This window comes from Anthonomus grandis, chromosome 5 (genome assembly GCF_022605725.1).
Source record: "Anthonomus grandis grandis chromosome 5, icAntGran1.3, whole genome shotgun sequence".
NCBI lineage: Eukaryota > Metazoa > Arthropoda > Insecta > Coleoptera > Curculionidae > Anthonomus > Anthonomus grandis.
The window spans coordinates 32775521-32790549 of record NC_065550.1 but is presented as its reverse complement, the minus strand read 5'-3'; the positions used below and the strand labels follow the sequence as shown (position 1 = coordinate 32790549).

At 31.6% G+C, this 15029-nt stretch overlaps 1 protein-coding gene across 11 annotated transcripts in view; it reads left to right on the top strand.

Annotated features, from left to right (window-relative positions):
• LOC126736713 (eye-specific diacylglycerol kinase) overlaps positions 1 to 15029 on the top strand; it is a 289431-nt gene that overhangs the window by 269161 nt on the left and 5241 nt on the right. For 10 of the 11 annotated variants that reach the window (XM_050441217.1, XM_050441218.1, XM_050441223.1 and 7 more), the window contains 5 exons: positions 1334 to 1462; positions 4423 to 4473; positions 4594 to 4657; positions 4717 to 4871; positions 14827 to 14990. In XM_050441217.1, the coding sequence (XP_050297174.1) occupies positions 1334 to 1462; positions 4423 to 4473; positions 4594 to 4657; positions 4717 to 4871; positions 14827 to 14990 (563 nt within the window). The remainder of the gene's footprint in view (positions 1 to 1333; positions 1463 to 4422; positions 4474 to 4593; positions 4658 to 4716; positions 4872 to 14826; positions 14991 to 15029) is intronic. The other variant, XM_050441219.1, reaches the window with a different exon arrangement.

Below are 15029 nucleotides of genomic sequence, written 5' to 3'. Positions count from 1 at the left end.
TAATTTTTGAATTGATATGGAATAATCCCTAATTGATTGACATTTATAGACTAATAAATTGGTTTTGAATATATATGCGAAAATTATCAAAAAAAAGTGATTTTTTATTGTAGTTGTTAAATTTAAATGAAAAACTTTTTCCAAATAAAAATTAAATGCTTTTAAGACAGATTGCCGAAACTCGAGTCACACTATTATTATTATTATTATTATTATATTATTTACCACAAAGCTATATTTAGAAACAGTATGGTACTCAAAATCGCAACTCTATAGAGCTTACTGCGTAAGGATTTTTGTGAATAAAATAATATACAACCAATGTCTCAGCAAAATTTATCTTTGTACCAGCCTAAAAAGGACAGATGTGATATTTGTTGACTTAAAACGAAAAATATTTCGCAAGAAACTTCATTTTATTTTGAAAAACGAAGCACGACAAGAAAAGACTAATGACCAATATTCCGATAATGAAATTTTTGCTATGGACTTGCAGTCTGTGTTACTTGGCCCAAAAGTCAAACGTGAGCTCCCTTTATTATAAAACTAAACTTATCGTACACAATTTTACGATTTACAGTTTAATGCGTCAACAAGGTGAGTGCTTCTTGTGGAATGAAGCAGAAGGTAGGGTAATAGCCAATGAGTTTATACATATAGCCAACAATAATTGTGAATTTTCTAAAAAGAAAAATTGAAGCGTGTTCTAATGATAAAAAATCGGGCTATATTTTATAGTGGTGGCTGCGCAGCCCAAAACAGAAAATGTGTGTTGGCAAATGCCCTTTTTAACTTGGCAATTGAAAAAGACGTAACCATAATACAAAAATACCTGCAAAAGGGTCACAGTCAGATAGAGGCGGACAGCATGCATTCAACGATAGAGAGGATGGTTAGACAGTCCAGAATTAACGTACCTGCTGATAACGTTATGATTTACAATAAAGCATGTTTAAAAAATGCTTATAATGTAGAGTATTTGTCACATGATTTCTTTAACAACGTAGAGGAGAACATAAGTTTTATTGCAGTAGTTAACTTAAAAGCAATTCAGGCAAGACATTCAGAATTGGAATGAAGAACTTTTCCGGTCACATTGCCATCATTTTTGGTACCTACAATCTATTTTGTCGATTTCTTGCACCCTAGGACTGATTAACATGATCAAACTTTATTTTACTTTTGTTAATACACAATATAACAATAATTGTAGCACATATCTAAAATTTTTATTTCTTTAAACAACATTTCTGTTAACTACCTTTTATTTTTGCCAATTTCCAACACTAAATTTTAATGCTGGCTTTATATTGAAAAATGATTTTTTTGTTAGTGATGAGGGAAGTTTGGATTCTCCCAGTGACCAGCCTCCAGTACAGGAGGTCCAGATAATCGATTCTCCCGAGGAGGGTGGGGGAGATACCATACGAAGTCCCACCACTACCGGGAATATTATTAGAAGGTAAGTTTTGTGTTTTTTTTTTTTCATTCATTTAATATTAATATTGCTATATTATATGTAATGTGTTCAGTATGTTCATATAAGGAGGTGTACAGGGTGATTTTTATTTTATTTTTTTAATTATTTTTTCATGATTTTTTTTAATAAATCGCCCTGTAGGTTCATGAATTCATATAGTAGTTTATGGTATTATGTTATATGTATACAGTGCGGTCAAAAAAGAGATAAAAAATTCCTGTTTTTCCATTTTTTTTTAAAGAATTGTGATATATAGATTATTTCAGTAAATTACAACTTTTTTGAGAGTAAATGAGAAAATACCTAAATGAGTAAATTCCTGTTCAAAATTATGGAAACAAGTAACGTATTGAAAGAATTCGTCCATAATATTCATAGAGAACTTGATACAATTAACAACAAAACGAAAAAGAAACTAGTTTTTGAGATCGAGCCAATATCTAACTATCTGGTAATCAAAATGGTCTACATCTTGAATTATGGAATTCCTTGAATGATTCTTTAACTATAATTAAAGAAATCATTGCATTTATTACAGTAGATGATGAAAAATTAGAAGATTTATCAGAGGAGTATCAGTACTCAATAAAATCATTCATCTCTTGTAAATCAGTCTATATCTAAGCACTTGATGATCAAAACGGTGTGATTCTCGAACAGGAGATGTACCGAATAAGAGGATGAAAACTCAACTGCCTGGAAGTAATTTTTTATTTATTCCAAGAAGTTAAGTACATTTAAAATGAGTTTTTATGGGATAAACAGAGCTGTAACTTGACTGTTTGGACAAAAGTTCCTAGTTCTTCCATATGGTTAAGTGTACATTTTTTGGCCGCACTGTATATGGCGCTAAATGGTATATATGGTAGTATATTTTGCAAGAAAATAGGGATTTTCAGAAAATGTCCTCTTTCTTATTTATTCATGAAAAATTATTAGGATATAATTGTTTTTGGGTTGCTAAATCATTATTTGGGTATATGTAGGTATTGCTAAAAATAGCACTATTTTGGCTTACAGTGTCAAAATTATGAGAAAATGCAATACTTTGGACTTAAAACCGTAGAAATTTGGCTTTTTGTGCCAAAAATTACATTTGATTTAAGAATATTTTAATTTAATTAAAAAAAAAATAAAAATGTCTCAAAACCTCACACAAATCCTCAAATATTTGAATTTATAAGCGACAATCACAAGAAAAATGTGAAAAAAAGGCAAGTAAATCGATATTTGGAAAATGGGTTTTAACTTGCACTTTTTTTAAAATTTAAAAACGAATAGATTAATAATTGACTAAATAATTGTATCAAAATATTCAAAAAAAAAAGTTGATTCTTCAATAATCAAAAAAAATTCAATTTTCCTTAATGGCTTAAATATTCTCAAATGTCGTGGTGAAAAATGAATATTGACACAGTTGCCGTTAAGCTCTTTTTAATTTAATTTATGGAATTAAAAATGCATATTTTTCCAAAAAAAAAAAACAAAAACGAATTTAATTCCAAAAAAAAGGGCATAAAAGGCAATTTTTCCAAATATACAGGAAAATATACTTTTTTGCACTTAAAAAATCTAATTTTTAAGTAAAATCATATTTGAGGCTTTTTTAAAAGATTGACATTATCGTTAATGGCTTAAACATTTTCAAATATGTTCAAAATATCCTATTGTGTCATTTTTCCTTAAAATTATATTTTATTGCATATAATAATATATGAGAAATACTAAAAAAATTATCGATTTTACGAGTTAAATTTTCCCTAAAGGTTTCAACAAATTTCACTTTCATTTTGACATTTTCTTTTTTGGACAATTTTTAAATTTATATGCGAAAATCATTTTTTAATAAATTTTTTACGAAAGTTTCTTTTAGCTAAATAAGTAATTCTTCCCAAAAAAAAGTCTTTTTAAAAAAGTATTTGAAGTTATAATTGTCATTATTGGCTTAATCATTTTCAAAATATCTCAAAAATGTGGTATATTAAAAAAATATATTTTTTTGCATATTTAGGAAATTACTGAAAGAGTTATTGATCCTATGTATCAAATTTTTCCTAGTTTTGAAAAAATTCCACTTTTTGGTAAAAAAATATCAATTTGCTTAATGCATTTATAAAATGAGTTAAGAAAGTTGCCATTGAATTCAATTCTATTTAATTTAGAAAAAGAAAAACTTTTTTTTTCGAAAATCAACTAATTTTTAAATCAACATGAAATAATCCCTAATTTATTAAAAACTGACATTTATAGACGAAAGTTGCTATTGAATTGGTTTTTATTTCAAAATTGGAGGTTTTTATTTCAGAATTGGTTTTATTTAAAAACGGAACGACTTTTTTTCGGACATAAAAAAATTATTAAAAATTATCAAAAAAACTGTTTTTTTATTGTAGCTATTGAATTTAAATGAAAAACTTTTTCCAAATAAAAATTTTAATTGTTTTTTTCAAAATTCAGTACTTTTAATGTAACATAAAGAGAAAAATTTTTTTTTTTTTGAACCAATTTTTGACTGAACATCTAGAAAATGGTGCGAAAAAATAAATTTTACTAAGGAATTTGGTAAAAAGTCTGAAATGTTTATGGATTTGCCATATAACGCCTTTTATTCACTTACTAAATATAAAATTATTAAAATATTTAAAAATAAGTGCAATAATAATATGCAAACAATTAGGAAAAATGCAAAAAAAAACTTTTTTTTCTAATTACGCGTAAAAAAAATTACACCGAATATTGTGCAAAATCTCAGAACAAGTGCAAAAAACCGTTATTTTTGTAATTTACGCACAATGAAATTAATAAAATCGGCTGAAACTTAGCACCCAAAAACACAAAATTATTTTCAAAAATATTTTCTCCGTTTTTCGAAAATCCCTTTTCGAGTCATCTTCGTTTAGATTTATCGTTTTTCTTTTTTTTTTTGAATTTCATGCACGCAGCTTTGCAGAGCGGTTGTTCAGTTTAAATCAGCAGACATGTAGTGCTTTTAGGTAAGCGGTATTTGTATGTACTTGTATGTAAAGTCTTAAATTCGCTATTTTTTGTTTGAACAAAAAATTATCGTATACGTATTGCTAATTTTCTTCAGTTCAAGTTCTATTGTTCCTTAGGATTGTAGAAGAGAGACCAAACGAGGAGCTAATAGAAGCGGCCAAAAATGGCGACTTCACTACGGTATGTATAAATTCTCCTGTTTTTTCTTTCTAATAAAGTTAAAAAAAACGTCATTTTAGATTAAAGAATTGCACCTACAAGGATACTCGTTAAGAACAAGAGACTCTACCGGGCAAATTCCCATCCACTACGCAGCCAGATACGGCCACAAGGACATTATCAAATATATCATTAATAATGCCCCCAATACCATTAATGACAAAGATATTAATTTGTAAGTATACATTGAAATACAAACACAGTTTTTGTACTTATTTACACATATTTTTAATTCCATAAGGAATATTGCCAAAAATGATCATAAATATCATTTAAAACTGGACATTCACTCCCTCTGTTTGGCAGATAAATTCACTTTAATATGCCCATCGCGTGTTACGTTTTAATTAAGAATTACATACGTACAAACCAAAAAAACCGGCCCCTAAACGACCCTCACGAGAATCCTCCCTAAATCCGTCATGTTTTTAGATAAAATATCCTGAGGGGCCAACAATATATCGGGAAAGTTTTAATCGGAAAAGAGGTTTCCGAGACAGCACGATACAAGTTATTAAATCGGAATATTCGACGTAGTAGATAGACTCAAGGGGGAAGGAGGAGTATAGTAAACTCGCTTTCGGTTTGGGGTTATTGGAATAATTTGTGGAATTTCTTGGTTTGGGGGATGATAGAGTCAAAAAAGGGGTCAGGGTACGGGAAGGAGCTTAACCTATATTTGTATTGATAGGGAGAGTTGAGGACGTAAATTTAGGTTAATTGTGTCTAAGGCAGTCAAAAAGTGTATTCAGATAAGTTTAATATTACTTATTGGATCTAAATTAGTTATATTGTATCATTTTACTTCTTAATCTGGCTCTTATCTTGATCATTTCTTGGTTAAAATCTGTACGATAAATAAAAAAGGCTAGTTTCAAGACTGAGATAAAGATATATAAATGAGAATGCAGCTTTTCCACCCATTTCCTATATCATCGTTTAATTTCTTTAATAGTGTTTGGATCGCCTGGAAATAGTGTTTGTCCAATTATAGTGGAAAAACATTGCCATTTACTTAAGGTCATACAGTTTATATTTATATTCAATTTATTCAATTTTTCTGTTATCATAGCGAGGACTCATAATACAATTACATATACAATTATATATACGAAATGTTTATAATATACGAAATAAGCATTTAAGTAACTTAATACTTGTGCATGCTTATGTTCGAATTACAATATCAGAAAAACCAAATTATACTCTTACAAAAAATGCTTGAATTCCAACTCTTTCCTAAACAATCAAAATAAACTTATTAACAGAATAATATACATATTATACACAAAAATAAACTAGTAAGAAATATAACAGAATACATGTTTTAAATCAATTCAATATCAATAATCAAAAACAAAATTGAACCTAAATGAAAATAACGTAATTTCAGATAAATCTGTTACATTTAAAAATATACACTATTTACATTAAAACTACGAAAAGAAAAGATCAAATATAATACGCTGTTGAACCAGTAAATTCAATTAATCATTGGTCTAAATTTATTAAAATTAATATATATGTAGTTTTTTATTTCTCTATTGAATATTCTATGGTTTTTTATATTTTTAATACGAGTATCAGGAGGAAGTAAGTTATAAAATTTTGGCCCTAAATAATCTATAAAATGAAGGTTTATTTGCTTTTGTGGTAAATTCAAATTGTTGTACATATTACATTGGGAATGCGTGATTTGTCTCTTTGCTATATCAGTTTTATGTACAAAAGAGCATACGTTTTGTACATACAGATGACTTATATCACTAATATTTTCATTATAAAGTAACTCGGTAGAGCAGAGCTTATTTTTCCTATGAATGACCCTAAGAATGTAGTTTTGTACTACTTTTAAAGGTTGAAGAATAGTTTTATAAGTACCGTCCCATGCAATTATGCAATACGAGAGGAGAGACTCAGCTAATGATTTATAAACAAGCAAACATAATTTATTGCCCATTATTTGCCGAAGAACATAAAATTTATGTATTAAAGTTCTGACTTTATCACAGAGATAACCAATATGTTGATTCCATTTTAAGTGTTGGTCAATGATAATGCCAAGATATTTAGTTTTATAAGTTTCAGTGATTACTTCGTTAGTTTTATGGTTGACAGTTATATAGTTAAATAAATGGTGGTCTATTTTTATTACATATAGTAAAAGCTATATAATTTGTCTTCTCCATGTTTATCGTGAGTTTTTGGGTAAATAACCAATCCCTGACCTGTCCAAAACCCACACACAAAGTCTTTTTCGCTTCTTCCCATGTGTTGCCCTTGAAAATTAAGGTCATGTCATCGGCGAAACTTAGTATATGTCCTGGTATTTTAATTTCAGCAATTCGTTTATATAGGCCACAAAGAGAATTGGTCCCAAAATTGTACCTTGGGGTACACCTATGTTAATTATTTCAGGCTCACTAAGAGAACATAGTGTCATAGTTCATGACGTTACATATTACCCGATTGTACTTAATTTGCCTGTGAATAATAAATGTAATATTACATACTAGCTGAATGCCCGCGGCGTTGCTCGCGTGAAAATAAAAGAAAATCCGAAGAAGGCCTCCAATGATAGTAAATGCAACCCACAATACACAAAAATAAAATCCGAAGCCACGGCTCAATGATTGTACATGCAACCCACAATACACAAAAATAAAATCCGAAGCCTCGCCTCATTGATAGTATATGCAACCCACAATTGCCACGCCGTTTTTCTTGAGGTCAAGGGGCGCGATTAATATAATATAATTATTATAAAACCAAGACACAAATAATAAATGATTCGTTAGATGCAGAGCGAGCGGTAAGACTGAGTCGAGACAAGTGTCTACGTAACAACTTTTCCGATGGAGCGCACTGTTTCGCCCCGTGGCCCCATCGATTCATTTAAATATGTACTAGCACTTTATATTATCCTGTATTGATTGTATTTAGATATTAGGTTTTTGAAGCCGAACGGAATGGTTGTTTTGATTTTGATAGATTTAATTATACTGGTGACACGTTATTGAGTTATTTTACGGATATACCTGGTAGTAATAAAATATGTTTTGTTTTATTACTACATGCCTACCTTTGTTAGAATACTATTTTAGGGAAAAATAGTAAAACCACAATATTTAAAATAAAACCGATTTATTAAACTCAATAAAACAACGAGCCCGCTTAACGTGATAGCCTAAACTAAATCCCATTACATCTTTTTAAAAACAACCTTCATTCTTGTTTATACTTTCTGGCGCGGTATCGTAGAAATGCTGAGTGACCGTCTTTGCGTGCTTCTTACTAACATTCGGCCATCCTGAGTTCTTGTTCTGGCCTCAGAACTCCAAAACTTAATTATTCTGAAAATAACATGTTAGCCATTATTCTAACCGTTAACGTCCGTTAATGGTCGTATACCAATCATACTCTGTTAACTATTTCATATGTTAACCATTTGCTAACTTCTTATATGTTAGTCGTTTACTAACCATTGGGAGCGTTAGTCGTTTACTAACCATTGAGGGCGTTAGTCGTTTACTAACCGTTTCGCTTTCGTTAATCTTTTACTAACCATTTTTACTATTGTTAGCCGTATACTAACCTTTTAGTACTATCCAGGGTTTCATGCTGTCGACTGCCACCACAGTCCGTTTCTTTCTACAACTTTCCCGTAGATCCTCCACTTCATACCGATCATTGGGAAGCACCTTGAACACGCTGAACGGTCCCTTGAACCTTGGGAGTAACTTCTTGCTTCCACCTGTAGCTGTTAGAGCATTATTGATTCGCACGAGCTGACCTTCTTCATACTTTGTCGCTTCAGCACGTTTCTTATCAAAACGTTCCTTCTGACTTCTCTGATCCTCAGAAATACGTCCTGATAGCGTCTGGCGTAGTGCATGAATATCTACCCGACTTAAATCGGCTTGTACTTCGTTAAGGATATAAGACTCAGATATCTGCCGAGGCTTAAATCCTGCCAATGCCTCAAGTGGCGACACCCAAGTACTCTTAGTGACAGTACAATTAATCGCACACTGAATCGGCTTCACATGCTCGTCCCAACGATCTTCTGGATTTCCCGCTGCCGTTACAGCGAGGGCATTAAGTATGGTCCGATTGTACCGTTCACACTGACCGTTTGACCGCGGAGTGGCTACTGCGTTTAACGTATGCTTCACACCGTAATTGTCACAAAATAATTTAAATGTGCGCGAAGTAAAAGCAGTACCCCGATCACTTATAATCCTCGTTGGAAACCCGAATATGTACATATAGTTCAAAAGGGTTTTCGTCACATAACGCCCTCGAGTGTCTTTCACTGCTTCTACTATTACAAACTTTGTGAAAGCGTCCACCATAACCAATATATAAGCATTACCTCGGCGACTTTTCACGAAGGGCCCGACATGATCTACATATATGAAGAGTATGAAATCGTATATCTATCTTAGAGATGGGATGTAGCATGCCTTCCTTTTTCCCAGAACGGTGCTTATAATATTGACACTTTAGACACGACTCAACGTATTTCTTGACAAAACGTCTCATGCCTGCAAACCAGTAATTTTCTTTTATCTTTTGGAGAGTTTTCTCCAGAGCAAAATGTCCCATTTCATCATGGCAATGCCGACAAATCTGCCACCTGACGCCTCGAGGAACAAGCCACACTTTGTTACTACTTTCCAATTTTCTGAACACAATGCCTTTTTCAAGAGAATAATTATCGAAATACTGTTTCGTGTTTCTGGTAATATGTTTTTCTTGCAATATCTCGCGGATTAAACGTACTTGCTCGTCTTGCATTTGTACAGCCAGCAGCCATTCACCTTCAGTAATATCTATCTGCGATAGTTCGATAGTATCTTGGATTAAGTCCCTGCTTAGAGCATCCACATGGGTCATTTGGGTGCCTGGGCGATGTTCTATGACAAAATTAAAGTCCTGGACTTCCAGCCACCACCGAGCTATGCGTGGAATTAAGTCCTTTTTTGTGAATGATGTCCGTAACGCACTGCAGTCCGTGACGACTTTAAATTGAATCCCTAGAAGGTAGGTGCGAAAGTGACGAAGTGCTAGTATTACTGCAAGAGTTTCTAATTCGTATGAATGGAATTTACGTTGTTCGGGCGATGTTTGTTTACTGTAATATGCAATGACACGCTTTTGCCCTGATGGGTCCTTCTGAAAGAGAATAGCTCCAAATCCCAGAGAACTCGCGTCTGTATGCAATTCAGTGTCTAGAGAAGGATCAAACACGCTTAAAATGGGCCTTGACGTAAGTACCAATTTTATTTTTTGAACTGCTGTCTCTTGTTCACCTCCCCAAACCCAAGGCGTGCTCTTTTTAGTCAAACGAGTTAATGGCTCTACGATTCGTGAGTAATTGTCAACAAAACGACGGAAATAACCGGATAAACCCAGAAATTGTCGAATTTCTTTAATATTTTGAGGGCTCTTCATTTTCATGACAGCCTCAATCTTAGCTTTGCCTGGTATACCAGCCGCATTCACTTCTCTTCCCAAATAATTAATCTGAGTTTTAAAAAACATATATTTTCCTAACTTTAGAGTTAAATTGTGCTCACGAAATTTACAAAGGACGTCTTCTGACTGAGAGATTTCAATCATTCTAAGGGGTTTCAATTTTTTTCAAGTCTAGTCGGACCCGTCGATTTTTGTTTCGAGAGTGTGGTATTTACTTTCATACTCTTTGGGACAGTATTTTGTCTTTTGAAAAATGTTTTTAGGAGCGTCTTTTGGGGGCCCATACCTATATCTTATTAATAGGAATTCCTACTGATGAGATATACGCCCCTTTAGGGAAAAAAATAATAGATAGATAGGTACTTTTTTTTTCTCGCACCAAGGCATACCGCATTTTTTCCTTAAAAACCCTTATTATTTAAACAAAAATTATATTTTTTTTATTCCCTATACAGTGCAAAACTATAATGTGTGTAACAAATCTTAATAACCGCCTCAAGGATGTTTACCAATTTGTTGTATTGCCGCATTTGCAAAAGTTTTAATTTCTAAAAATAGACGACAAAACGATTTATTAAATAAACTTCCCAATAAATGTTCAGCACATATTTATATACCTACTTAGGTGCTTTAATTGTATCAGCATTTTTTTTTGTATGACTTTTGCGCACTTTTGGGTGTATGAAAATAAAATTAGAAATCTCTAGTTGAGTTTTCCATATGAGCTTCAAAATATGCCAAAATAGAAATTTCAACATCCTCGCTTACTATAAATTGGTTCCTTCTTCTAGTTCTTTTAAACACGTTTTCGTTACTTCTAAATTTTCTGTAGAGAATTAAAAAGTATCTATGGTTTGGCAAGTTACGAGTCTGGAATCTCTGGCGGTACTCTTCTAGCGCTCTGTCACTATTTTTTCGACATACAAGGTAACATTCTAACATATCACATTTTTCAATATGCGTAAAAGGCATTTTACTAATTTAGATTTTACAAAAATCACAAACTTTGCTAACATGTAACTGTCAGTATTTCTTTATTTAATAAAATCTCTATGGCTACTGTCATTTTATTATTCAAACAATGATTTATTTGTTTTGCTCTCAAAAAGTTCAAGGCCAACTTGCCTAAATTTGACAAAATTATTAATATCGCTATAACTTTGTTATTTTTAGGTTTAGGCTATTAGTGTAAATAAACTTTTTTATTAAGAAAATTATTATCTTTTGATTTAACAAAAGTACATTTTTCACATTTTCTCGAAAACGCGATGTTCAATTTTTTTTCTGTTTCCACCATTTAAATCAACAGAAAAAATCCTACTAGTTTGCTAATTTAACCGACCCTGTATCTTAAATATTAACAAAGATACCAATAGTACCGACTTAATCGGAGGCACCCTGCATATTGGGACAAACTGTCAGGCCCAAAATGTTAAATTCAAATCCGGTGGCGGTAAATAAATATTTTAAATTTAATATATGGGGCGTTTACCAATTTTTATTATAAAACAATAATAATCAAATAAATCAAATACTAATCTTAGTGAGAATTACTTACATTATATATTTAAAAACCAAGATACTTAAATTACTTGTTGATTATGTTGATAAATATGTTGATACATGTAGTCAAGTGTAAGATGACATAACGTACGTACCTGGAAAAAATAAATGTGTTGAGCAGCCAATTTTCTAATTATGTTATTTTATTTAGTATTTAGATATTTTGATTATTAAAAGATGTAAACATTTGTAACTAGTTAAATTATTATTTAACAGCTATTTATTATATTTGAAATATTATTACGCATTGTATCTGTCACCCACTAGCGCAATATAAATGTGCTATTAACTGCTTAAACAGATGGTAAAACAGGATATTTGGAAAGGTATAGTTTCATACCATAAATAGTACAGGAAAACGTAGTTTGCAACATTCAAATCTGTAAGTGGCTCAAACACTCCACAATATAGAAAGATTGCTCTGTGGCTCAATCACTCCACAATAAGCAACTTATTGGTAAATAAATCTACGTTAAATGGCCATTTTAGGTAAAAGGTAAAAGATGATATGCAGCTCTAGCACTCTGCTTTTATTAAATGAATTATCTGTAAATATTTTATGTAGTTTAAACAGGTCTCAAATGTTTTATGTTAAATATTATTATTATCTTGTAAAACATATATATTTAAAATAAAATGTTGAAATGTAAATAGCATCAACAATAAAAATAGGAAATAAAAAATAATGGAAATTGGGTATGCTCCGTGAGAAAACTCACCAGTATAAAAATAATCCAAAATAAGGCACAAGCACTTAAAACAAATAATATTCACGCACGCTACTTTCACTTCAAAAGTCGAATACGTTTTAAAAAGATCTTTTAAGCGAAGTTTGGATCTCAGGGCTCTTAGACTGGATGTTTATGAGATCGAACCTCTAGTATCGAATTATGTCTCTTGTATGGCTTGTCCATAAATTCTTTCTTAATCTTAATAGTTATTGCGGCGTTAAAAGAAATGGGACGAAGTGTTTGGTCTAGTTTAATATATTTTTTTTTAAAGGGAAAAAAAAACTTACATCTTACAAAACTAAAATACACATGTAATTTAATTTTTAATATACTTCTATTTTTTAAACTTTTTTTTTTAATGTAATATTGTTTAAACAGTTAATTAATAACAAAATCGATTCATTAGGAACGCAAAAGCACAAAATATCTATTCTAACACACCAAATTATTTAAAAAATGCTAATATTGGGTGGTATAATAACGCTAATATTGGTAAGTATAATAATTGGTATAATAACTAAGTCACGAGTTAAAAATGATACCAGATAAGACAAGTTGGCTGCAAAAACAACTAATAAACAATGTTGGCAGGGGCGACAGACACATTTGTTTAATTTGAAATTGCTTCGCTGTCAATTTGGGTAACTCCAACACTTCTTTATTAATTAGAATTGTGCGTGGTATCTCCACAAATTCAAAAATTCGCGAGTTGGCAAAATCTAAATTGTCCTGGTCAGTAGAAGATTGGTCCCGTGTAATTTTTAGCGATGAATCAAAATTCGGCGTGTGTGTTGGTGATTACCGAAAACGTGTGATTCGCACAAAAGATGAGGCTTTCCATAAGGACTATTTAGAACGCACCGTAAAGTTTCCTAAAGGAATAATGATTTGGGGTTGCATGACACTTGGAGGATTAGGGTGTTTTGAGTTTATAGAGGGCACCGTAAATGCTGCTAAATATCAACAAATTCTACAAAATAGCCTACTTTCAAGTATCGCGAAATTAACAGTTATAAAAATTACATATTTCAGCAGAATGGGGCTGCATGTCATACGGCCAAAACTACAAAAAAGTGGTTTGGGGACCACCACATAAACTGCCTTTCTTGGTCTTCTAACAGCCCAGACCTTAATGTCATTGAAACAGTATGGCATAAAATGAAACAGACATTAAGGAACAACCCTCAAAGAATATTGCCAGAACTTAAGGCCAAAATAGAGCAGATTTGGAATGATTTCACCCCCGAACAGTGTAAGGCCTTAGTCCAATCAATGCCCAAAAGAATTCAAGCAGTTATACAATCTAAGGGCGACGTTACTCCATTTTAAAAATTGAAGTTCGCGTTTGTCCCATTATTTAGTTGCCACCCAATATTAGAATTTTTTAAATAATTTGGTGTGTTAGAATAGATATTTTGTGTTTTTGCGTTCTTAATGAATCGATTTTTTTATTAATTAACTGTTTAAACAATATTACATTAAAAAAAGCAAGTTTAGAAAATAGAAGTATATTAAAAATTAAATTACATGTGTATTTTAGTTTGTCCCAATATATAGTTGTTAGGGCTCGTATATGGTAAAATTGTATGTAGCAAGCTTTTTTTTTTTTATAAAATCGTGGCTTGGCATATAAGTACGATTTTTAGTTTTATATCTATTAATTTCTAGGCAGGGCATCTGGATATTTTAGCTTTTCGAGGCTGGTTAGGTACAAAAAAAATCCTTTATTAATAGCACTCGGCTAGGTAACAGCCAAACTTAGAGTATGGATCTCAACTCAAGAAGAACGACAAAGTGAAAAAAACCTCTTGTGAAAAATTGATTCTTTTAAATAAACTAACAAAAAAAAAATTCCAGATAAACTTGATCACATAAGTGTCAACATAATTGGAAATCTCATATAAAAATGAATGAATGGTTCGATAGGGAGTGTAAGGAAAAGCTAATGTCAAGAAACTTTAAGAAAAAAGAAATGAGAGCACAAAAATAAAGTAAAAGAGAACTTGCAAACAACCAGTGCCAACAATAGGGGTAGAACATTTTTTAGAGAAATGAGAAGGGACAATACAGCAAAGCTTCTAAATCAAAAGGACAAGACGCAAAGGTTTCTTTATCCTCTTAATGTGTAAATATAATTCTTCTTCTTTTGGCTGTCTTTAATCCGCGGTTTTTAGATACCAAACTTTCATTATATTTAGTTTTACTACAGGATTTTGTTCTTTATTATTCAAATATTACAATTAAAGGCTTATATCCTTTAAAAAAATCACTTTTTAGTTCCATGACTTAAAGATTAGATAGTCCATTTTGCTAAATCGAACATTTTTTTTTTAAGAAATCTGTCCTTTTTTCCAGAGGGCAAACGGCTTTACATAAAGCAGCCTCCTACAGATGGCGCGACATCTGCTGTATGTTAGTAGCGGGCGGGGCTAAACTGGACGTGACAGACCATCGGGGAAACACCGCTCGTACTTTGGCTTTACAAAGTGAAGACAGGGATCTCGCCGCTTACCTTTTAAGTAAGTTTCCTGTCTTACCAGGTTCTAAGGCATTTTTTG